General features: G+C 40.4%; 1 protein-coding gene across 1 annotated transcript; it reads right to left on the bottom strand.

Moving 5' to 3' along the window:
- Positions 1–267: 267 nt before the first annotated feature.
- Positions 268–8,865, bottom strand: LOC311628201 (stromelysin-1-like). The gene is made up of 10 exons (XM_084895173.1): positions 8,668–8,865; positions 7,248–7,492; positions 7,004–7,152; positions 6,750–6,878; positions 4,731–4,895; positions 4,236–4,374; positions 3,500–3,633; positions 2,924–3,083; positions 1,695–1,798; positions 268–660 (listed from the first exon to the last, which is right to left on the bottom strand). Exons 1-10 carry the CDS (start codon positions 8,776–8,778, stop codon positions 560–562), a joined length of 1,437 nt encoding a protein of 478 aa, XP_084751299.1. The 5' UTR covers positions 8,779–8,865; the 3' UTR covers positions 268–559.
- Between the last annotated feature and the right edge of the window lie 16,922 nt (positions 8,866–25,787).

Raw genomic sequence — 25,787 nt, 5'->3', positions numbered from 1 at the left:
TGATATCAGGGTGGTAGATATAAGCATCCTGCTCATAGCGCGCCCCCCCCCCCCCCGACACACATACACACACCACTTGGGGATGGCAAGTGTTAAATGGTCCTCAGTTCCGGATGAGCCCATTGTGAGGCCACAACCATGGAGACCCCTTTCCCACCACCAGTGGCCAGGCACCCCAGGCTGCCTACTGCTCAGTCCACAGTGTATCTGAGACTGTGGGAACATTGTTTCTTGAAACAAACAATAAACAAAACAAGAAAGCAAAAGAACTGAAAAATCCTCTTTATTAAATAACAAGCGAATCATCTATATACAATCCCTGGTCTGTTGCACTCGAGTGTGCCCACTCCACGTGACCAAAGTGCAGGCTCGGCAGCTGGTTGAATGCCTGGTAATACTTGTGAAGCTGGCTGGGGAGACACGCGGTTTGGTTCGCGCCGACATTCCCAGTTGTGGCGTGTGCGTGCGAGAGAAAGTGCACCATTTATGTTCACAAAGACCCTGAAGAATGACCAGCTTCCTTTAAAACGCCCCTGGTGTGCCTCCCTACGCCTCTCTCCTAACAATGAAACCAGCTGTTACTCTTCAAGACATGTGTCACTTTCTTTGCATTGGGGTCAAACTCCCACTGTGTGGATCCACTGAAGAAATAGAAAAACCCTGCAAATACAGACAAGGGAAATAGTGGGATTTTTTTCTTCTTCAAATAAATAAATTTGGCAACATACAAAACCTCAGAATAATGGATTACTAGGAATGCAAAGAGTTTTAGAATTTAATATGTGCAAGGGACTATGTATTAAGCATTTTACATGTAGTGTGTGTCTCCCGTCTCCCCCCCCCCCCCCCCCCCCACACACACACACCACTTATTTCTGCAACAGTCCATTTTAGGAAAGTATAGCCAACCCCATTTTACAGAAGCAAGTTGCAGTTCAGAAAGATAGACAGATTTAAATGCTCATAGGAAAGGATGGAGACAGCACTCCATTCCAGCTCTGCCAGGCTACGGGTTATTGGGTTATTCTGCTTCCAATCAGAGGACATTCTCTGCTCCTTGGGAAATTATAACCACTCCTCCTCCCCGTTCCCCACATTGCAGCCGGAAGGGCATTTCTGGCCTTTGAGGAGCCCTGGGGCCGCTGTGGCTCTGCCTTCCTGGTGCTCTGGTCACTCTGCAGCTAAAGGCCATCAACCTCCACCCACCTAGGCTTGAGCAGAAAAGAAAATCTTTTCATACTTCGGGTGCATGGAAATAGAAGTATTTGCAACTGACTAATGTGGCCAACGACTGACTACTCAAGAAAGGTGGAGAAAATGTCCCTGGGAATTAGCAGCAGCACCAGCGTGGCGTGGAGGAAAAAGCCAGCCAGCCCGTGTTAAGTTTGGCCATACCACATGAGGGGATTTTTATACTGACTTTGAATCTTATCTAGACATATAAAGAAAAGTGGAGAAATTTGTGTTAAATACCTTCATAATTCAGAACAACTTACTTATATGACTGGTTAAAAATTCATAGATTTGTATGATTGGTTAAAAATTTGTAAATTTAAACTTAGGAAGGGAGGAGATAACTGGTGAAAGAAACCTGCCATTAAAAATTATTCCAGTTCTCTTCCCTCTGAAGCTATAAAATGTTTCAAGCTGTAAAATGTTATTTTATTATTGCCAACAAAATAACTGTCACTTACCAAATGCTTCAAAAACAGCATCAACCTTTGGACCAATTCCTGGGAAGTCTTTCTCCGTTTGCCTGGGAAACCCCGGATCCATTGACCGTTTCTTCTCATCAAATCTGCACCAAATAAAAGAATGCAGCTCGGCATTGCCTAGAGGCCACGTTACCAAAATTCTTAAACCATGTTAGGTTTAATGTGGAATTCTAGTAAACTTTCCAAGTACCGCAAGTAAATGATAAACATGTTTAACACTCCAGAAATATGTGACTTCGGTGGTACTGTAAACTTAGCTCTTAAAAAAAAATATTTTTTTTTAAATTCTCTTCCCCCAGAAGAGAAGCAACATTTTGATCTAGCAAATGCTGTTCATTATTATATTTCTTAAGCCTGGGCATAAAGAACCTTAATAATTTTTCTATCACAAGGACATGAAGGTATGAACAGATGCATAAAATGAGTGGGATCATTCATCTAAATACAAATTTCAAGTTCTCCATCATACCTGGCTCATATGTGCCCTCCCAACCCTGCACGACTGAGTTTTCTATGTCGGTCTCTTAGAAAATGGGATTAGGACAAGAAACAAAGCACAGTAAATGCATTTTGGACTTATTGGGTGGACCTGGGTTGGTTTGCTCAGATGTCTCAGAGTCTGGGCAGATGACTGGGAATCAGCCTCTCTATGAGTCTTGGGTTCTGCCCATGAACCCAGACTGCCTCTGCTCATTGTCCTCTGAAACAAGGCCTAGGCAATTAGTCAGTGAGGTTTAAGGAAACCGTTGAGAATCACATAGTAAAGTTGGTAAGACAAGACAAACACCCAACAAGACATTGACTAGACCTTTGGGACAATGGCCTGGATTCTCAGGGTTTCATTCAAAGAAAAAAAGCCCAGTTGGGTTTGGAGTCCAGGAGGAAAACCTTCCTAGAGGTGGTGGGACTTGAGCCAGCACTTGAGGATGGGTGGGGGAGGGACAGGAGTAGGAGAGAAGAGGGCACATCTGGCAGGTTGGGCAAGAGCACAAAGGGAAGCTCCCTCCTATTGCACATGGGACTCAAAACAGCAGAGCTCATGAATTGCCTGTTACCAGACACTGCTTTTTAGAGTAAGCACTTCCCCACACTTAGGTCTAAGACCCCAGTCTTCCCACTGAGAGCTGTGTGAGGAGGGGATTTCCTTAGAGAGAAAAAAACCTGTCTCTAATTAGGCTCCATACAAAGTCATTCCGATCGCATATTACCTCCAGTATTTGTCCTCTACAAAGAAGTACGTTTTCTTCTTTTGTTTGTCAAAAATGGCTGCATCTATTTTTTTTACTGTTGGTGGAAAACCCAGCGTGTGAATGCTTCTGGGGTAACCTGCTTGCATCTCAATTCCTCGGATGGCCCAGAACTGATTTCCTGTTTAAAAAATAATAATAATAATTCAGAGTCACATGGAGTTTATAACAGTTAAAAACCTTTGGGCTTTAGAAATATGTGTTAGCACCTTTGATTTTATAGTAAAGAGGAAACCAGAAGCCAGAATTTTAGATTTAATCACCAGCTCAAAGTGTACATTTAACAAAAAATTGCCCATTGAATGAATGAGCACAGATTGAATGAGAGAATATACAACTGAGCAATTTATATTACTGGGGTCATTTTTATCTTCTGTAAAATATATAAATAAAACAATACCAGTTTCAGCCATTTCATCATTAGCTGGAGTAATAAAGTAGACAGAATTTGTCACAATAGAAAAAATAAAGGCCTATTCAGTTTTCCGGTGAGAGGGTTTATTTCAACAGGTTAAAATTTTATTATATAATAATTACCTTTAAAGATGAAAACAATATCCTTGTTAGTCGCTTCATATGCAGCATCCACTCCTGAAGGAAGAGATGGCCAAAATGAAGAGATTGAATAAATTACAGGTTCCAGAGTCCTTAGGGATTTGCGCCAAACATGCCTGGAATACATGTAAAAAGAAGCGAAATTGAAAACCAATCTTCCATCTTTAGCATAATTTCCTGCCCACCCGTCTCCCTTGATTCCCTCAGCTTCTAGGCTGATGACTGACAGAGATCAGGTATATTGCCTCGAGGAAAATATTTTTATTTTTTTTCAGAAAACCGCACTGGACCTCCTGCCATGGGATTACAGAGTACTGTCATCTGTGAAGAGAAAGTTATCCTACAATGCAAGTTAACTGGCTGACTATAAACCTTAAATTCCTGCAATTTATGTAAAACAGTGTATATATCGGCTTTTTCGTTTTCAGAAAGATAGGCAGATGTGTATGTAAGTATCTGACTTAAAAGCAACCAGGACTTATAACATTTGGAACAATTAGAGGACAAAAATTAAATCATGCTATGTCTGTCTTCAAAAATGAACCGGATAATTTTAGGAAAATGGGGGAATTGGAGCACCAGACCCAAATAATTTCAGTTCAGAGGAATCACTTTTGTATATAATGTGTAAAAGCCTCCATTGAGTTTCTTTTTGTTTTCATTTTTAAGCATTGCACGTCAAAAGAAGAGATAGGAAAATACAATTTCCTGGTCTGACCTGTCTTTAAAGAACAGGATTTCTCCCCTCAGGGTGCTGACTGCGTCGAAGGACAAAGTGGGGTCACACGCGGCTGGTGTCTTAGGACTTGCCGATTTCGTGGGCTCCACGGGGTCATCATGGGAAGCAGGGGGAGGTCCTAAGGAGAACAGATGCAAGAATGCAAACATTAGGAGGAGTGTGATGCTTCTGTCACTGCACATACTTTCCAAACACTCCCAAGTGTTTGGAGCTGACTGCAAATGCTTCCTGCAGCATTATTTATTTATTTATTATATTTTTTCTTTTTTTCTTTATTGATTAAAGTATTACATATGTGTCCTTATCTCCCCATTCCCCCCCCCCCCCCATTCATGCCCTCACCCCCCTGGTGTCTGTGTCCATTGGTTAGGCTTATATGCGTGCATACATGTCCTTTGGTTGATCTCTCCCCCTAACTTTCCTGACCATCATCATGGGGAAGCTAGGATGCCTCATTTCCCCAGCATCACTCACCATACAGAGACTGAATGCCATTCACATCATCTTGAGAAAGGCGGAACCTGGCCAGGTCGGTGCGTGCATTGTAGACTGGGTACATCAAAGCTTCAGAGTTGTCTGAGTGCCCGAGACCCAGGGAATGGCCAAGTTCATGAGCAGCAACGAGGAATAAATTGGTCCCTATTTAGGAAATCATAAATAAGAGTTACTTATGTCTTAAATAGATGTACATTACAGATGTCATCTGTGTATGTATTTGTTTACCACACAGGGCTTTTTATGCATTGAGTTTTGGTTAATCAGTCAGTTGACTGATTACATACTTCATGGCAGGCTGTTTTTTCAAGGCCTATTAGTGACATCAATCTTTGAGACAAAATGTCTAGCCATGCCCAGCTATTCTCCTCTCAGGAGCCTGTTAACTTTATGAGAACTAGGTCCTTTTTCTTGTACTCTGACATGGAACAAACTTATTTCTCTTCATTTGTCAATGAAAAGCTAAGCACTGTTTGGCTGTATTAACCTTTGTTGGTTAGTCTAAATCAGTGGTCTGCAAACCGCGGCTCGAGAGCCACATGCGGCTCTTTGGCCTTTTGAGTTTTTAGCAAAGGCCAGCTTAGGAGTACCCTAATTAAGTTAGTAACTACCTATATAGTTTAAGTTTAAAAAATTTGGCTCTCAAAATAAATTTCAATCATTATACTGCTGATATTTGGCTCTGTTGACTAATGAGTTTGCCGACCACTGGTCTAAATTGAATAAATCACAGTTTATTTATCTCATTTCTAAAATCCTTAAACAATCTTACTGCCATTATTTGCTATCAGAATATTGCCTGCATAATTTTTCTGCCTCATGATGATTATTTAATACATATTGGCTCCAAAAATAATAATTATAGATGTCAGGGAATTTGTACAATTAATTTAAAACATAACATGCCCAATCATGTCTAGCATTTGTCAGAAGAGATTTTGGCCACACAAACACATGCTGTATTCAGATTTTTTTTCCTTCATATTATAAAAATAAATTAGAATGGTGAAATTGGAAGACATTGGGTAATTAGGATTGAAATGCCAAGTAAGTGGACTTTACTTTCAAAGTTCTCATTTGAGACTTTGCAGAAAATGTTCCTTTGAAGGAAGAAGTTGCTAATTCAATCAAACAAAGGCTTTTATCCAGCATTAACTAACCTCACATTAGTACTCTCTAGAGGAATTCTGTTTGGATTTTTATTATAAATCCCAATTAAATTTCAGGAGTATTTGTTTTAGCCAATTGTTTGAAACTTTGGAAGCCATACCTTAAAGTATCCTATATAATAAAGGGCTTATATGCAAATTGTCCATTCGCCCTGGGAGTTTGACCAGGGGGCGAGGCCGGCTGGGCAACCCCTCTCAGCTCCTCTTTCCAGCTGGCCTGGCCCAATTGGCCAGGAGTGGGGCTGGCTGGCCGGACCTCACCCATGGCCTCTAATCCAGTTATAAACTGAGAAACATTTTATTTGGGGATTGCTCCTTTCCCTCAGGATAAATCCACAATAACCCTTCTTAACGTGGGGAGAGTAAAATGTTATTCCAACCAGAAAAACCTGAACTGAAACCTCAGGTTCTGGAATTTAATCCTCATTTCTGTTTGAAAGAGGAAAGAAGTAATTGGGGGATATTTCCCCAATTGGATATAATCAATATTCAAGGCAGATGTTAGTGTAGATCCAATGTAACATAGTCTACAATTTGAATATCTGCAGTTTGATATAATGAGCAATTGTTGTTACTGATGGTTACAAGAACCAGGTTCATCAAAGACATACTTAATGATGCCTCCTATAATGTTCTTCCCTAGACAGAAAATAAACATTTTTAGACATCTGAAAATGTTGTTAATAATGATTACAACAAAAATATATTCTGCTGGTCCTTGACCCACTGGGAAATATAAAACAACCCATTCCTTGACTGTTCTTAGTTATTAAGAATTTTCCAAATTAAAAAAAACACAAAACATCATTCTGAGAGACATAGAACTAACCTGATGTGTCTTTTGTCCATTGTTCATCATCATCAAAGTGAGCATCTCCGTTAATCCTCTGTGGCCCAGGTGGAAAAGCGTGAGCCAAAACCATCCCAGGTCCATCAAAAGAGAAAAAGTCTCCATGTGCTAATAAAGAAAAGAAAAAAAAAATTACTGGAAAGAGAGGTAACTACAATCGCTTGGGAAACTTTCCCAATAAAATACCACCAAGTACATAGATGCATTTCATGTTTCGTTTGTTTGTTTCTTACCTAAAACTGCAAAAGAGATCATTATGTCAGCCTCTCCTTCACATATCCTGGAGAACGTCAGCGGAGTCACCTTCTCCCAGACTTTCAGAGCTTTCTCAATGGCAGAATCAACAGCATCTCTTGGCAAATCCAGTGTGTAATTCACAATCCTGAATGAGAATAGGTGAAGAAGGTATTTTCTCCTGACATAGCCTCTTATAAAATCTCAGTACAATGTGGAAACCTCTCAGGACCCGTTCGTTACCTGTAGGTGAGGTGAGTCTTCGTCCACTTGGGCATGCCGGGAAAGGTCCTGAACTCTCCCACGTCCGGGATTCCGCACCTGGGCTTACGCATCATCTCCAGCGTGTCTGAGTCCAGCTTCCCCGTCACCGTCAGCCCCATGAACTTCTGCATTTCTTGGATTTTTTTAACAACAGGGCTACTGTCCTTCCTTCTAACAAACTGTTTTGTGTCTTTTGGAAGGTTGTAGTAGTGTTCTAGGTAGTGCTGTTGGGATAAAATGTGTAGTTTTTAGGTCATTTTTAGCATTTTTTTTTTTTTTTAGCCCTTTGGAGGACATTTGTGCAGTTGTCCACTTAATATATCTGGAGTATTCCTCCAGTTTGCTGAAATAAGTGTCACATTTTGTTTAATTTTTTAATTACAGACTCTTCACTTTTGTTTAATCTTTGTAGCGAAATAATCTCTAAAGCTTAGTTTATTACCAAAGTAATTGAAATTAAGTAGAACATTTAAATATAGATCTAATCAATTTAAAGGAGAAAAAACAAACCTACTTCTTTGGGCATAATTGTATATTTCAGGTATACTTACCCAGTTCCCTCAATTTTCTATTTTATGTGTTTCACAAGGTCTTGGCTTAAGAAAAGGAAACGGACAAATCCCTGTGTCTAAACATGACACTAGCAACATAAAGGTCTAGTTTATTGTGCATTGGATTAAAATACCCAAAGGTTCCCTATGGGGGTCCAAACAAGTCACCCCAAAATGTGCCTGTGTGATATGCAGAACGGCAACTTCAGCCTGCCACCTTTAACTTCCAGGGAAACGCCTGTCTCCCACCCTTACCATCCAAGAAGAATCTGAATTAGAGGGCTTGCCCACATAACACTCCCAACGATAACCTTTGGACCCACCTCTATGTGAGGGCAAACTGTTATTTACTAATTGTCTCTTCTCATCCTACAATGACCTCTGAGGTGCATTACCTCATCCCTAGCTCAGAATGTCTTATGTACCTCAATCCCATTTCTGTCTCTGAGCCTCTCCTGCAGGTGGGGTCTCTGGCTCATGTACGCAGGGTTCCCATACATATGTATGTATGAAATCCCATTATTTTCTCTGACTAAAACAACAACAACAACAACAACAAAAACCCTAAAGAAATCCCAAAGCAAGATACATTTCCTCCAGGCTCCTCACTATGCTGTCTGTAACTTTAGGAAACACCTGGTTTTCCTTTTGCCCAGCATGACAGGAGGTGCCCAAACAGTGGGAAACCGAGACCTCTCCCACATGCAGCACTCTGCATAACTCTCTGCGCTTGAATGAGCCCTGCGCCGTAATTCAAATCTCTCTGCACGGGTTTTATGAATGGGAAGCAGAGGTGGTTTCCCCGCTTGGCCCTGTGAACGAGCGTGCAGGCTGTCTCCCTTAGTTACCTGAACGAGGTCCATGGTGTCGTCGTCCGTATCCCTTGCAGCTCCATTCAGTGGAAGCGCTGAGCAAACAGCCAGACTCAGCAGCAGCAGTAGCACAGGGAGATTCTTCATTGCTCCGGGCTGCACTCCGATCTGAGTTGTGTTAGTGCCTTGCTCTTTGCCTGCCCTCTTCTAGGTCCTCCCTCTGGAGCCCCACCTTTATAGGGTGGCAGTGTTTGTTTAGATCACCCTCAGCAGCTTGACTCACTAGTGCTGTCATCCGGACAGCAGCTGAACCACTTCCAAAAATCTCAAACCGAACGTGGGATGTCACAAGTTACTTTACTAATTTCTTTCAACTTCTCCAAATTTGCAAGTCAAAATAATGATTAATCTTCAGGAAATGCTTCCTGTATTACGAAAGAAAAAAACTGGGCTCCCCCCCCCCGCCCCCCCCCGCCACCCCCCCCCCCCCCCCCCCCCCCCCCCCGCCACCCCCGGAAAAAAAAAGTGACTGGAGTTTACAAGACAATTTATGTTTGTGTGCTTGAGAGAAGTAAGCTGACTCAGTAAAATGTCAGAATTGCATAGAACTTTTAAATGAGTTTTAAAATAAAATAACATATTAGGCCCTAGCCAGTTTGGCTCAATGGATAGAGTGTCGACTTGGGGACTGAAGGGTCCCGGGTTCGATTCCGGTCAAGGGCATGTACCTTGGTTGCGGGCATATCCCCAGTAGGGGGTGTGCAAGAGGTAGCTGATCGATGACTCTCTCTCATCGATGTTTCTAACTCTCTATCTCTCTCCCTTCCTCTCTGTACAAAATCAATAAAATATATTTAAAAAAATAATAATAAAATAACATATTAGGCCCTAGCCAGTTTGGCTCAGTGGATAGAGCATCCGCCTGTGAACTGAAAGGTCTCAGGTTCGATTCCGGTCAAGGGCACATGCCCTGGTTGTGGGCTCAATCCCCAGTGGGGGACTTGCAGGAGGCAGCCGATCCATGATTCTCTTTCATCATGGATGTTTCTATCTCTCCCTCCCCCTTTTGCTCTGAAATCAGTAAAAATAAAATAAAATAAAATATTAAAAACAAATGTTACACGATGTAAGTATATGAAAAGCTATACACATATAGCTAAAGTATGTGCTAAAGATTCCATTAAAGAAAAGAAAATAAGAAATAATATTTATAATTAAATGGAAAGGAGAATTTCTTTGTGTCTTGGATTTGAAATATCTATTTCTGTTTTCTGGCTGGATCTATTAGATCTTGAGGAGGAAAAACTACTAGATAGGATAGAACAAAGACTGTGAAGAAGTAAGTGCATCCATTCCCTTTGGTTGGTCTTAATTCTATATTCTTTTATTAATGGGCAACAGATCTGTTACAGCTGTTTTGTGAATGCTGGTAAAATTAAAATGAATTATATTGTTCACTAGACTGAAATTCTACACTATTTAAAAATCCTCTTTCAATCCCTTTTCCTTCTCTGTAAATTCAAATAGTACATACTTTGAACTTAAGAAAAAGCCATTCTAGCTGAAACCGGTTTGGCTCAGTGGATAGAGTGTCAACCTGCAGACTGAAAGGTCCAGGGTTCAGTTCCGGTCAAGGGCATGTACCTTGGTTGCGGGCACATCCCCAGTGGGGGGTGTGCAGGAGGCAGCTGATCGATGATTCTCTCTCATCGATGTTTCTAACTCTCTGTCCCTCGCTCTTCCTCTCTGTAAAAAATCAATAAAATATATATTTTTTTAAAAAGCCATCCTAATTTCTTTCTCCATGCTGTTCATTTATTTCTCCTCTTTCCTCTTTCCCCTCCTCTCCCCTTTCCTCCCTTTCCCTATCCTACCTACTTTATTTTCTTTCCATTTTCTTTCTGTACTTTCCTTTTCTTACTTTTCTTTCTCAAGTATAGTATTGTTCACATCAATTGTCCTATATAATAAAAGGGTAATATGCAAATTGACCCTAATGGGGGAATGATCAGAACGACCACTTGACCAGTCACTATGAGACGCACTGACCACCTCTAGGTCCCTCCCCAGAGCGGGCAGGCTCCTATCCCTAATGGCAATCTGGGAACCTCCGGTGGGTGGTGGGGATGCAGGCGGCACCAGGCCAGGCCCCGCCCCACTGGTTGCCCTCCACACAGAGGGTGACCCCAAGTGGGGGCACACACAGGTAAGAATGGCGACCTCTTAGTCCATCACCCTGGCCTGTAGACTCTGATCTCCATGGTGTACCAGTTTCCACTAGTAGGAAGAAGCTACAATAGAACAGCCCGGAAATGGCAAATCTTTTTCCTTATCATCGGGCTCTAGAGAAGTAATGGCCAGGTCCCCAGCTGGGTCCCTCGGAGCTGTTTCTCCTCTGCCCAGCCCTGCTGATCACTGCGTGTCCCGGAGCAGGAGGAAGAGAAAAGCTAGACTTAGCAATGCCACCCACCGGAGGGTCAGGGGTAGCAGAGGGACTTGGTGACGATATACAGACTTTGGAGTCACACAGACTCTGCCAGTTAGAGCTGTGAAACCTCTGAGCCTTGGTTTCCTCGTCTATAAAATGGGTGTGATAATAGTACCAGCCTCACCGGCATGTTACAGGGTGTGCATAAGATTATGCACATAAGGCCTTCAGCCCAGTGCTTGACAGGTACTCCTCACTGTGGCCACTGTGATTTTCTGCCCCCTGCCCTCACTGGGCTTGGAACCCCAGGGCTCAACTGGCAATCTGGGCAGGTGTGGCAATTGCCTGCTCCATGTTCTGGGGCCCCTGGGAGAGCTTGGATTCCTGGGAAAACGGCTCTACAATGTGAAACCCCTGAGGGTCAGCAGCCCAGCAAGGTCCCACCACACGCTCCCCGGATCTCCTAGGACCTAAGCAATCCCCGCTGCCTTCCCTCTGCCCGGCATTGTCCTGTCCTGCCTCTGTTGTCACTCATGCCGGGAATCTCTGAGCCATCTGTGTGCACATCTGTCCCCCAACAGTCCCCAGCTCTGCCCTGCAGAGTGGGAAAATCACTTAACCACTCAGTGCCTTTGTTTTCTCATCTGAAAGCTGAGAATAATAGTGCCGGCCTCCTGGCATTGTTGACCAAACCAGGCCGCCAGGTGAAGCACTGAGAAGAGTGCCGGGGCTGTTTTAAGTGGCCGTTCAGTGTCAGCTGTTCTGTTATTATTGTTGAAAGGGAATCTCCTCGGAGTAGGGGTTCCAAGAGGTGCCACTGTCCTGTGAAAACCCTAAATGAGAGTCTTCAGCCTCTTTCAGAAACTATGAGCTCATTAGTGTAATAAACCACTTGACTCCTATAAGCATGAACAACAAAGAGTGAAAAGCCTGAGGCGAGGCCTGGATGTCTGTTCTGTTTACTTGTAGGTTGCTGGTTAGGTTGCCTGTCAGGGCACCTTGTGGGCTGATGATTAGGGGCTCATGTTTCTTTCTTTCTTCCTCTCTCTCAAATAAAGGAAAAGATATTTTAAAAAATAAAGTTAGAAGCGAAGCCATTATGTTCCCATGGCTGCAAACTCTAGAAGAAAACATAACAAGAATAAGAGACTCTTAAAAAAATTATAGCAATAAAAATAACATAGAATTCCAAATAGGAAGAAAACGGGCATCTAAAGGAATCCATGTGGCTACAGGGGAAATCATAATAAGCCTAGATTTTAAAAGTCAAACTGGCAAAAATGTATTTGCAGCAAATATTCAATAAATGGTTAGTATCTTTAACAAATAAAGAGCTCACACAGCTGAAACCGGTTTGGCTCAGTGTATAGATTCTATACACTGAGCCAAACCTATAGAGCGTCAGCCTGTGGACTGAAAGGTCCTGGGTTCGATTCCGGTCAAGGGCATGTACCTGAGTTGCGGGCACATCCGCAGTAGGAGGTGTGCAAGAGGCAGCTGATTGATGATTCTCTGTCATCGATGTTTCTAACTCTCTATCCCTCTCCTTTCCTCTCTGTAAAAAATCAATAAAATATATTTTAAAAAATAAAAAATAAAAAAGAGCTCACACAAATCCTATATAATAAAAGTCTAATATGCAAATAGACTGAACTGCAGAACTACTGGTCCCTATAATGTACACTGACTACCAGGGGGCAGATGCCCAATACAGGAGCTGTCCCCTGGTGGTCAGTGTGCTCCCACAGGGGGAACACAGCTCAGCCAGAAGCCAGGCTCATGGCAGGCGAGCGCAGCGATGGTGGTGGGAGCCTCTCCCACCTCAGTGGCAGAGTAAGGAGCAGTGAGCTGGAAGGTAAGGAGCAGCGAGCAGGCAGGTGGTAAGGATTGAGGAGTCCCAGACTGCAAGAGGGCACAGGGCAGACTGAGGGGCCCTTCTCCCCCAGTGCACAAACTTTGTGTACCGGGCCTCTAGTTCTAGCTAATAAAAGAATAATATGCAAATTGACCATACCTCCGCTATGCCCACAAACCACGCCCACCAGCCAATCAGGAGCAAGTATGCAAATTAACCCAACCAAGATGGCTGTGACCACAGAGTGAGCAGGAGGCTTGGGTTTCCTCAGCAATGGAGGAAGCCAAGCTTCCTGAACACCCTGGCAGGCCCAGACCTCCTCTCAAGGCTACAAAGTTACAATTATAGAAGATAAATAAATTCCAACAAAAATTGCTGTGGCCATGGAGTGAGTAGGAGGCTTAAGTAGCCCCTGGTGATGGAGGAAACCAAACTCCCACAGCTCTGGCCTCCACTCAAGGCTACAAAGTTTCAATTATAGAAGATAAATAAATCCTAGATACCAGGACCTCCACTTGGGTCGGGGGGTGGGGGGGTGGATAGGGAGAGGTTATGGCTGCCCTGAAAACCACTATAGGCCCCTCACCCAGGACGACCTAGGCCCAAGAGAACCCCTACTCTGATCTGGGATACCCTTCAGTGCAAACCAGCCAGCCCCCACCCATGTACCAGGCCTCTATCCTATATAATAAAAGAGTAATATGCAAATTGACCATCACTCCAACACACAAGAAGGCTACCCCCATATGGATACAAGATGGCCACCATAAGATAGCCAGCAAGGGAGGGCAGTTGGGATGATCAAGCCTGCAGGAGAGGGCAGTTAGAGGCAAACAGGCTGGCAGGGGAGCAGTTAGTCATCAATTAGGCTGGCAGGGGAATGATAAGCGGATGATCAGGCTGGCAGGCAGAAGAAGTTAGGGACAATCAGGAAGGAAGGCAGGTGAGCAGTTGGGAGCCAGTGGTCCTGGATTGTGAGAGGGATGTCTGGCAGTCTGGCTGACAGGCAGTCGGACATTCCTCGAGGGGTCCCAGATTGGAGAGGGTGCAGGCTGGGCTGAGGGACACACCCTCCTGTGCACAAATTTCATACATTAGGCCTCTAGTATATAATAAATGCCCATAGGAAAATCCCTAAACAGTCTTAGAGGAGGAGACTTTGTTAAACTTTTAAGGATCCTATTGCCACCTACCACCCTCTATCTCACCCACTAACTTCACCTTCCTTACCCTTATAAAAAGATGGACTAGGATTCCTTAGTGGTAGTAAGACCCTCGTAATTGGTGGTATCCAGATGCATAATGACCACCTGGAAGTGCTATGCATCTAATTTAAGCATCGTTTTTACAAAAGGCTCTGTCTAAAGACACTTCTAATTCTTCTGGGAGGCAAAAATTTGTATCTTGTCTTCATTGAAATAAAGGGAAATATTTGTCATCATTGATGTCAGGATAGCAGGACCTGTACCAGAAATGAAATCAGGAAGGAATAAGGGGTCAGACAGAAAAAGCAGGAAGAGACTAAAAGCCAAAAGAGCTGTGGCAGCTCAAAAGTCAATTCCTTCTAGGTTAATGTCTCTCCTTGGTAAATTTTCCCATAACTTATAAAACGTATTTAAAGTCCAGGAAGAAGCCTGACAGATATTATGTTTCGTTTCCTAGGTGTTCAAATGTGATTGGCAAAGCGGACCTTGTTGTCCCTGAAATAAAAACAAAGGTCTGCCTCACACAGAACTTTGTCACTTTGTACACGAGCCTCAGAGACTTCCCTGAGAGTTTTCCCTCTGACGCCAGGAAGAGTTCATTATCTTTTTTCCCAACGCATCTTGTACCTGCCTCTGCTGCTGATCTCTTACACTGAACTGCAGTTTGTTGGTTCACTTATTTTCCTCCAATATGTTACTGTACATTTTTGAGGGTAGGGACTATGTCTCATTTATTTCTGTACTCCTCATACTTAGCCTGGAGCCTTGCATATAGCCGGTATCCCCAAATTGACTACAGAATTAATATGTTAATTATGATCAACAGGCACATAGCAAAAGCCAAACCGGTGAGTAAAAAAAAAAAAAAAATTACAAATCATGCATATGTTTCTAAATTCCTAGATCTTACATTCTTTCTTTCCACTAGACATTCCTGTATCAAGTGTCTGAGTCTTAAATGCTTCAGAATGTCCAAACTAAGAGTGCAGATTAGGTTACTAAAACCTTAGTAACTGAAATTTTAAAGACGTTTTATTTTCTTAGGAAAAGATTGTAGCTATCATCTTAAGTCTCTCTAATAAGAGAATAAATTATGGATTTATATACTCAAAATCCTCATTCCGTGTCTGTTGAATAGCCAAACTAAGAGTATAAAACCAGGAAGTTTCAGATAATGAAGGAATTGGTCCACTTTCATTTTGTAGGTTAAAATTTAAAAGGTAGTGCATTAATGAGAAGGAATAGGTAAATTAAGAGCAACTGAGTAGCCGAAACCGGTTTGGCTCAGTGGTAGAGTGTCCGTCTGCGGACTGAAACGTCCCAGGGGCATGTACATTGGTTGCGGGCACATCCCCGGTAGGGGGTGTGCAAGAGGCGTGCAAGAGGCAGCTGGTAGGGGGTGTGCAAGAGGCGTGCAAGAGGCAGCTGGTCGATGTTTCTCTCTCATCGATGTTTCTAGCTCTCTCTCTCTCCCTTCCTCTCTGTAAAAAAATCAATAAAATATATTTAAAAAGAAAAAAGAGCAACTGAGTAGAAGAAGAAAGGGAGAGGAGTGGAAGAATGGTAGAAAAAAAAAACAGGGAGTCAGGAGGGAGAGAGGGAAGGGGAAAGAAAGAAAAAAGAGAAGGAAAGAGAGAGAAGGAGAGAGAGAAGGAAAGAGAGAGAGAAAGAAAGAGAGAAAGAAAGAGAGACTGAGAGAGAGAGAAAGAAAGAGAGAGGGAGAGAGAGAGGGAGAAAGAAAAAAATAAAATAAACCAAATATAGAGGGGAGCTATGAACACTAGAAAAATAAGGTGGGCTTTTTTTTTTTTTTTTTTTTCCAGCACAGAAATGAAAATTACTGTTCCACAGAACAATCATTAGTTTCATGGCTAAATATCTACAAGAGTCAGATAATGACTAGTTTTATAAATTTGACTTCCAGGAATCAGAGACCTGAAAGTAACCTTAAATTTAATGTGATCAAAACTTGGATGCAAAAACTGGCAGGTAGTCAAATAATATTCCATCTGATAACTTTTCATATCTGTCTTCCTACCTAACATACTTCTCCCCGACTAAGCAGAGAAGATGGTACGTGATGTTTGCCCTCCAGCTAGCACAGTCGTTCTTTCCTCTAGACATTCCTGTATCAAGTGTCTGAGTCTTAAATGCTTCCGAATGTCCAAACTAAGAGGGTAGATTTGGAGATAAAATCTGAAGGAGACATTGAGAGGAGACATTCAGATTTAGAGATAAAATCTGAAGGAGACAAATTAGCTATTTAAAAATAGAAAAGAAGGAAGGGGAGATGAAGTGAAAGAATGAAGAAAGGAAGGCAAGAAGAATGTAACCTAGTAGAGGAGATGATCCCTACATAACTAATCCAATAAGGGAATAAAGAAAAAGCTGTATAAAAATTATACAGGAGGAAAGGTGTTTACTTTAATAAAAGCTTATAGATAACTTCACATATAAGTGGAGTCTGAGATGATTTGGATATGAAGAAAAACCCTGTCCAAAAAGAATAACAACTATGCAGAAAGTACAGGGTCTATTAGTACACACAAAAAATTACAAGAAGTTAACTTTTTAGTGAAATAGAAATTGTGTGATAGGTAGTAATGAAAAATGAAAAATACAATTGTGAGAAGACAAGTTAGAGCCCATTTGTAGAATAATTGGGATACAATTTTGGTTTCTGTCAGAATTTATGCCACCAGATTACAATTACTTTTGACCTCAGATAAATGCTTGGTGCCTCTCACTTTGGCTTTTTATTTTTAGGTGAACAGTCTGCAGCTTGTTTAGTTTGTTTTACCTTGTTGTTTCATTTAGTCTGTTGGTGATAGAAAGCCATGTTTATAAAAAAAAATTAGTTACTTTTTTTATGTTTGAAGTTTAATATTTTTATTATTGAAAATTTAGAATGCCGAAGAAAGGTAGGCAGAAGAAAATAAATTGCTTATAATCATACCATGAGAAAAGTACTATTAGCACTTCACTTTTTTTTCTTCTCATTTTTAAATACCTATATATTTTTTTTACACCAGGATGATCATAGGAAAGTTATAAAATTTATCTGTTTTTTCAATAATTCAGAATATCAGAATTCTAAACCAGACTATATATGTTAATTTTATGTCTATTTGCCAGAGAAACTTTCAAAAATTTTAGCTGGGAGGTGAACCAGAATACAAACTGGAGCCCAAACCAGTTTGGCTCAGTGGATAGAGCGTTGGCCTGCAGACTGAAAGGTCCCGGGTTCGATTTCGGTCAAGGGCATGTACCTTGGTTGCGGGCACATCCCCAGTGGGAGGTGTGCAGGAGGCAGCTGATTGATGTATCTCTATCATCGATGTTTCTTAACTCTCTATCTCTCTCCCTTCCTCTCTGTAAAAAAATCAATAAAATGTATATATTAAAAAAAAAAAAAGAATACAAACTGGAATTAGTAACAGATGACAACTGCACGTGGATGGCTCAGTCTTTTTCATATAAAAGCTCAATGACTCACATTACTCAACATGAGTGGTAAAAAATGTTGAAATCCGTCATTCAAATTTCTTGGCAATGACAATGGTCTGTAAGTGGCTCCAGGCAACTCTGATAATATGTAAGGAAGGAGAGCATTTTGTAATATTCTTGGCATAAGTATTCTAATTGTGTAAACAGAATAACATTAATTAAAATTGTTAAAGGTGTTTAAATAGTCAGTATATTATATTTGATTGTAGGGTAAAAAATGTGGCTTTTTTTTGGTAAAAGTTTGGGAAAGGCTGCTTCAATGGCTACTAGCAAGTGTCTTCTTTTAAAAAACAACAACAAATAATTACATATATTTATGGTATATACTAGAGGCCCAATGCACAAAATTCGTGCAAGGGGCTTGGCCCTCAAAGCCCCAGCTAGCACTCACAGCCCTGGCTTCATCAGAAGGTAGTCCGGATGGTTGTTCTGCTGTTCAATCTAATTAGCATATTAGCCTTTTATTATATTACATATAGGTTTGTGTTTTACATTTAGGGATATGATTTTTTTTTAATTCATTCACATTCATTTTTTACATGTGGATGTCCAGTTCTTCCAGCACCATCTATTGAAATACTATCTTTGTTCCATTATACTGCATTTGCTTCCTTGTAAAGGTAAGTTGACCATATTCATGTTGGTCTGGCCCTGGGCTCTCTATTTTGTTTCATTGATCTATTTTTTTCCCAGTAGCACACTGACTTGTTTACTGTAGCTTTATAGTAAGTTTTGAAGTTGAGTAGTGTCAGTCCTCCAACTTTGTTGTTCTTTGTTGGCTATTCTGGATGTTTTGCTTCTCCATTTAAACTTCAGAATTAATTGGTTAATATCCACAAAATAACTTGCTGGGATTTTGATGGAAGCTAATTGTCTTCTTATACTGAAAATGTTCCCATTTAATATTTCTGGTTAGATAAGTGGCAACATCAGAACTATGCTTCTGTGAGATGTACCTGGCAGCAGTGATTGAAGTGGATTTGTTAATATCTTCTGGATGAGTCACATTATATAAGAATGACAGAATAAAATGCTGTGTTGTGGTAATAGCTAAAATTATGGTTGGATGTATACCAAGGCAGAGCTAACTCATCTAACCACAGAGCTGGTGTCGGTTGCCAGCTTACTCTCCATTAGAACTATACCAGAAGAAGAATGGAATCAGGGTTCTGAACTTCCATTATTTTACATGGTTTTAGGTAATCAATGTCTCTGAAACTTCTCAGAGTATTTAATATGGTCAAACAGATATATATTAAAAACTGTCCTTTAAGAAAGAAAAAAACCGCCAAAACCTGTTTGGCTCAGTGAATAAAGTGTAGGCCTGGGGACTGAAAAGTCCCAGGTTCAATTCCAGTCAAGGACACGTACCTTGGTGGTGGGCACATCCCCAGTAGGGGGTGAGCAAGAGGCAGCTGATCGATGATTCTCTCTCATTGATGTTTCTAACTCTCTATCCCTCTCTCTCTTCCTCTCTGTAAAAAAAAAATCAATAAAACATATTTTTTTTAAAAAAGGAAGAAGAAAACCACTATATACTGAGCATCTAGTATGTGCCAAACATGATATATATATATATATATATATATATATATATATATATATATATATATATATATATAATGTCTAATCTTTAAACCCATATTGCAAGGTAAAGATCAGTATCTCCATTTCACAGATAAAAAAAATTGCAGTTCAGAAAAGTTAAAATATTTATTCAAGTAAGTAGCAGAGATGATGCAAATGTCATTTCATCAAAACCAAAACAAATAAATAAGAGTTTGCAGAATAACTCAATCCCTGCATCTTATCTGTTTACAACACTCCTTTAGCTGAATTGACCCTTCCCACAAAATTTCTGTCTCAAATATTTATGTCCTTGAAAACTAAATCCTGGATATGTGTTTTAACTCACTATTTATCATTGGTCTTTCTTTTGGGAGCCTCCTCTCATCAATTTCTGACCTTCTGCTTTTCCTCTCTTTTAAGCCCATTCTTTCCTACTCATTATCATTTCTTTATGCTGCCCAGATGTGAACCAGTTAGGACACATGTCTATGAGTATTCACTATGTGACACTAAGATTAAAAAAATCCACAAAATCTCCACATTCCACATTTAGGATGGGTCTAGTGCAGTCTTTACTCCAGGACTAATTTAGCTCTTTACTAGTTATTAAGGTTGGTTAATGTCCCAATTACAGAAAAAAAATCAGCAAAATCTGGGTGCTTGTCAAAAAATACAAAGCTAAGATTCTGAGCATAAACACATAATTCCGTACCTTTGTGGCCCAGGATACATGTCACAATTCTTGTTTTTTCTAAAGTCACAGTTAATTCAGTTACAAGTTGGGAACATGCTGTTCCTAGTCATGAATTTAGAGCGTGAGTGGAAAAACCTCCCCTCTAGCCTCACTTATATTCCCATCTCCCTTAACATATTTGCCAACTTGCTTGCTCAAAAGAAGTATATCACCCTGGTCTGTTTTCTCAGTGATTAGAGCTTCGGATTGCAAACCAAAGGGTCTCGGGTTTGATTCCAGAACAAGGGCACATACCTGGGTTGTAGTTTCAGTCCCCAGCCTCGGTCGTGGAATATGCAGGAGGCAGCCAATCAATGTGTCTCTCTCACATAGATCTCTCTCTCTCTCTCTCTCTCTCTCTCTCTCTCTCTCTCTCTCTTTCTCTCTCTTCTCCTTATCTCCTGCCCTTCCACCTCTAAAGATCAATGGAAAAAACATCCTCAGATGAGGATTAACAACAATAACAACAAAAATACATAATAGAAGTAGTGTTTTGTGGTCATTGATAATTTATTAATAATTTAACTTACCCCTAATAATTGAGCCAACCAATATCTGATCATGATCCTTGTTAAAGATTATTAGACAAAAGAAGGTGGCATAGTAGAAAGAGCCTGAGTTCGGGGGTGAAGGGTCCCGAGTTAGAATCATAATCTGCACCAAATTGCTTATCTCCTCTACGCCCTTTTGTTCTTCATTCTGAAAATGGTAATGAAAATATCTATCCTACAAGCTTTGTATATATAATAGAAAATATACATAAATTTTAAGCACATGATAAATGTTACTCATAATAATTTGATATCTAGAGCAATGGCAAAAAAAATAGTTGATTGTATTTCCAACTTTGGGTGGTCTTTAGTAGCTGGGAATAAGGGAAATATGAAGAAAATGAAAGGAGGACCATATGGGCTCTCCACCTTTCCTGGAAGTCAGTGAGGTTATTGAGATGGGAACACACATGTTGGGGAGAACAGCATAACAGGAATTCTGGATCAAGGGCAAGCTGAGATGGAAAGAAAGAAGCTTCAATTGAGTAGCTTCTAAAAGCTAGTGGCTTCACCTATGTTAATCCTCAGAACAAACAAACCTAAGAGGCAGGTATTATTTTCTTAGAGACTCAAAAAAGTCAACTATCTTGTCTAAGATAACACAATGAGTCACAGTGCAAATTTTCTAACATCAATATCATGGACTTTATATAACCAGTCACTGCCCACAACTCTGCCTTCCAAAACATTTGTAACAGGCCAAGAGACAAGCCATAATTTTACTTCCTATAGGAAAGCAGATGAAGTATTAATAAAATCCACTTTTAAAAACCCACTTTTAAAAAAATATATTTTATTGATTTTTTACAGAGAGGAAGAGAGAGGGATAGAGAGTTAGAAACATCAATAAGAGAGAATCATCGATCAGCTGCCTCTTGCACACCCCCTACTGGGGATGTGCCGGAAACCAAGGTACATGCCCTTTACCAGAATCGAGCCTGGGACCTTTCAGTCTGCAGGTTGACGCTCTATCCACTGAGCCAACCCGGTTTCGGCTAAAAACCCACTTTTTATTGCTTGTAGGAGATAATGGAAATCTTCCAGGCTTCACCAGTCTCTCTGCACACAGGCATGCACTTCCCCCACCCCTCAAACACATACACAGTGAACAAAGCTAGATTAAGGATGAGGGAGTAGTTTACAAAGATCAAATGGGAACAAAGAACAAATGGGAACAAGAAGTTCCCGAATACTTAGAGCAGAAGGACCTTGGAAGATTCTAAAACATGAGCAATCATTGAGGCGGAGAATTGGAATCTAAGGCTCCTGCCACAAACCCTATAAAGAGAGTAAAGAACTAGTAGATGAAAATAATCCCCTTGCTTCCTAATAGAAACAATAACCAATATTCTTAAGGAAAAAACATGGCCTCTTTACATCCTCCAGATTGCTACAAATTAAGGTGTTAAACAATTGACTTCACAATCAAAGTTCACCTAATACTGCACAAGGAAACAAACTCTAGGAAAGAAAGTCAATAGAAACAGTAAATAACAGATTTAGGTCAACAAGGTCTTTGGATATTTAAATATTAAATGCAGATTATATAATAACAGAATTTAATGTATAAAGGAATGAAAGACAAAATGTGCAAGCTTTAAGAAATGATCAATCATATTTGAAAACAAATTAAATAAAAGTTTACATTGTTCAACTCCAATTTCACTTACTACTTTTTCATGTCTTACATTATTTTCCATATTATGTCCATGTTTTTCAGTAAGTCCTTGGATATTTTCATAGCTGCTTTTAACCTTTCTTTTTCTGCTAACTTTATCATCTCTGTCAGTTCTTTATCTATTTCTATTAGTTAATTGTTTTCCTTATTATGGGTCACATTTTTCTACTTCTTTGCATGTTCAGCAAATTTTTATTGGATGCTAGACATTGTGAATATTACACTATTAGGTGTTGAATTTTTTTTTTAAGTGCTTAATTTTGTCTTGACAAGCAGTTAAATAATTTGGATATCACTTTGATCTTTTCAGAGTTTTATTGTAAGCTTTGTTAGGATGGGTCTAGTGTAGTTTTTACTCTGGACTAATTCAGCTCTTTACTGGTTACCCTAAATGTTTCATATCTATCACTCTGGCTGGATGGAACTCACACTTCTGCCAGCCTCTCGTTACATCTGGGAACTGTTCAGTCTACAGCTCCTTGGTGATGCACTGGCAGCTCATCAACAGACTCAAGGGGACTCCTCTCCCAATGCTGGATGTTATATCTCACTCTTCACAAATTCTAGTCACCTCCCCCTCCCTGGACTTCAATATCTGTCTCCTCAACTCAGTGAGTCCACTGTGTTCTTCTGGGTCATCCTAGAAAATACCTAACCATAGTAAGCAGGTAAGATTTTGGGCTTGCATCATTTGTTTCTCTTTTCTCCTAGACTCTACTGCTTGGTGCCCAATGAATGGAATCAGCTGTTTCATACATTTTGCCCAGTTTTCTAGTTAATCACAGCAGAAGGAAATATTTTATACCAGTTACCATAATATGGCCAGGATCAAAAGTAAACGTTGGGAGTTATATTTATATACTAACAAATAAAAATACAAAAGTCTTAGATTTTAATCTTCATGAGCTGGGATTTTTTTCTTGCATGAGTAAGCAAAATCCTTTCTATTTGGTACACTATAACTTTCTTAAATTATTTTGATATTTTAATAACAATACTATACTCTAGAAAGTTACTCCTGGAAATGATGATTATTAAGAAGACTGTTACTTATGCTCTTCCTGGGATATCCCATTGACCCCTAAGTTGTTGCTATCTACTGAAGAATCCAATATTTAAATTTCTGGCCCAAATCCCATTACTGACTTTGACTCCATTCCATTCCCTACTGGACATCTCCACCTGAATATCTCAAGGCTCCACAGACTCACAACAGGGGATGGACCAAATAGGTAAAAGGGATTAAGGGGTATAAACTTACTTTATAAAATAAATAAGTCACAGGGATGTAACAAACAGCATAGAAATTGTAGTTACAGTAATAATATTGCAATAATGTATGGTGATAGAAGGTAACTGGTCTAATCATGATAATTACTTCATAAGTATATAAATATTGAATCACTGTGTTGTACACATGAAACTGATATAATATTATAAGTCAATTATACTTCAATAAAAAAAAACTCCTCAGACCCAACAAACGCTCTTTATTCCATCAAGCAGAACACCACTTCTCAATAAGCTCTTCTTTCTCCATTTACCTATTCAAGATTGCTTTGCAAACCAGATCCTTAAATATCATTTTATATTATTCTTTTTTAAAAAAAATCAGAGTGATCCATTGATGTAGCTTTGTGATTTTTTAAATCTTTATTGTTGAAAGTATTACACAGTCCTCCTTTTTCTATATTACTCCTTTTTTATCATAGCGCACACGCAAAGCAGTTATAAAACTTGATTAGTTCTCCCTTCCAGCTGTTATAATGTCCCCACTCTAATGTCACCTCTGTACTCCCCATGACTATAGTTTAAATTTTCAGTCTTTCTTGATTGGAGTAGTACAATAGTATAATAAGTGTTCTTCTCTGTATCTAGCCTTAATTCCTTCTGATCTACCTTCCATAATTTTCATTTAAAAAAATCTTCATTTCTTTCTTTTTTTCTTTTACTCTTCTCATTGGGTGTCTTCTGCTTCTTTTCCAAATTGCTGATTTGATCCTCTGCTTCTTCTGCTCTACTGTTGATTCCCTGCCATGTATTCTTCATTTCAGTTACTATATTCTTCATTTCTGATTGGGTCTTTTTTATGTTTCCTCTCTCCATTTTTGTTTCTTATCTCTTTGTTGAAGTTATCACTAAGATCAATGAGTATCCTTATAACCAATATTTTCAACTCTGTATCTGGTAGATTGCCCATCTCCATTTTGTTTAATTATTTTCCTGGAGTTTTGTCCTATTTTTTCACATGTTTCTTTGTTGCCCGATTTAGCCTGTCTCCCTGTGTTTGTTCCTATGTATTATGCAGAGCTACTATGTCTCCCAGTCTCAGAAAAGTGGCCTTATATAGTAGATGTTCTGTGGGACCCAGTGGTATAACTCTCTTGTCACCCAATATGGGCACTCTAGGTACAATCCCATATGGAATATGTACATCCTCCTGTACATATTGAGCCTTGATTGTTGTTGGTATGTCAATGAGAGGGATTTTCCCTGAGGCTGATCAGCTTCAAGGACTGGCTATGACCACAGCAGAGAAGCTGCTGTGCATGGGTTGACCCCATGGAGCATGTCAGCAGGGCTCTGATGCCCGATGAGTCCACATCTTGAGTGTGTTGCTGGTGGAGGTGATTGGATGGTGCTCTGATACGTTATGAAGCTGGCCATCCTGTGCTCTGGTTTTGGGGCTTCCTAGGGGGTACAGAACGAGATCAGCTGCTACTCCACACTACCCAGGGCCAAATGGCATGAGCTGTAAAGCAATCTGCAGATGATTGCTATTTGTATTGGACTTGAAAAGGACCAGGAGAGACCAAGCTATAAATTGAGGTTGGCTACCACTGGTGCCAGGCCTGGGGACACTTAGCTAAAAGTATAGGGTACACAGAGGCCAGATGCTGCTTGTTTGGGGTGTGTGAATTTTTGAGAGATTTTAGGAAAGTTCACAGCATGAGCCAAGGCAGGCTGTTTGTATGGAATAGCCACAGGAAGCAACTTGGGTGGTTCTGAACATTGGGTAGCACCGAGTATCAGGGAATCATGAAGGTGAGGCAAATTGTGTTAGTCAGGTTGATGGAGACTCAGATATGGTGCCTGCTTGATGGCTCTGCAAGAGCAGAATTCAGCAAAGCAAGAATAGCTTCTGTCAGCACTTCTGTCTGAAAACAAAAACAAAAACAAAAAACTTGTCCCTCCAGCCCTTGTCTTGAAGCCAGACACTTCAATTCCTTTCCATATGTCCCTGATGACTTTTTGAGCTGTTGCCCCAGTGCTGGTGCTCAGAAACAGTGAGTCCAAGTAAGTCCATTTATGGGCCCTTTTAAGAAGCAGAGACTTTTTTGTCACTTAGCAAGATTCTCTTCTTGTTTCCACAGTCCACGTTATGGGGACTTCTCTTTCCAGCACTGGATCCCTGGACTGGAGACCCTGGTATATGCTGGGATCCCTTGCTCCTCAGAAAGGACCTTCGAAGCTGAAATATTCCTCCTGCTTTTTAAATGACAAAAGACACATTTTTGTTATAGGATTTCTGTTCAGCTAGGTTTCAGGGGATTCTCAATGATGGTTGTTCTATAATATATTTTGCTTGTAATATTGATAGAGTTGTGGGAAGTTCTAAGTACTGTGTCA

Source organism: Pipistrellus hanaki (genome assembly GCF_964339955.1).
Source record: "Pipistrellus hanaki genome assembly, chromosome: 9".
Lineage (NCBI taxonomy): Eukaryota > Metazoa > Chordata > Mammalia > Chiroptera > Vespertilionidae > Pipistrellus > Pipistrellus hanaki.
The sequence above is the reverse complement of the archived record's forward strand: the minus strand, read 5'-3'. Positions and strand labels throughout refer to the sequence as shown.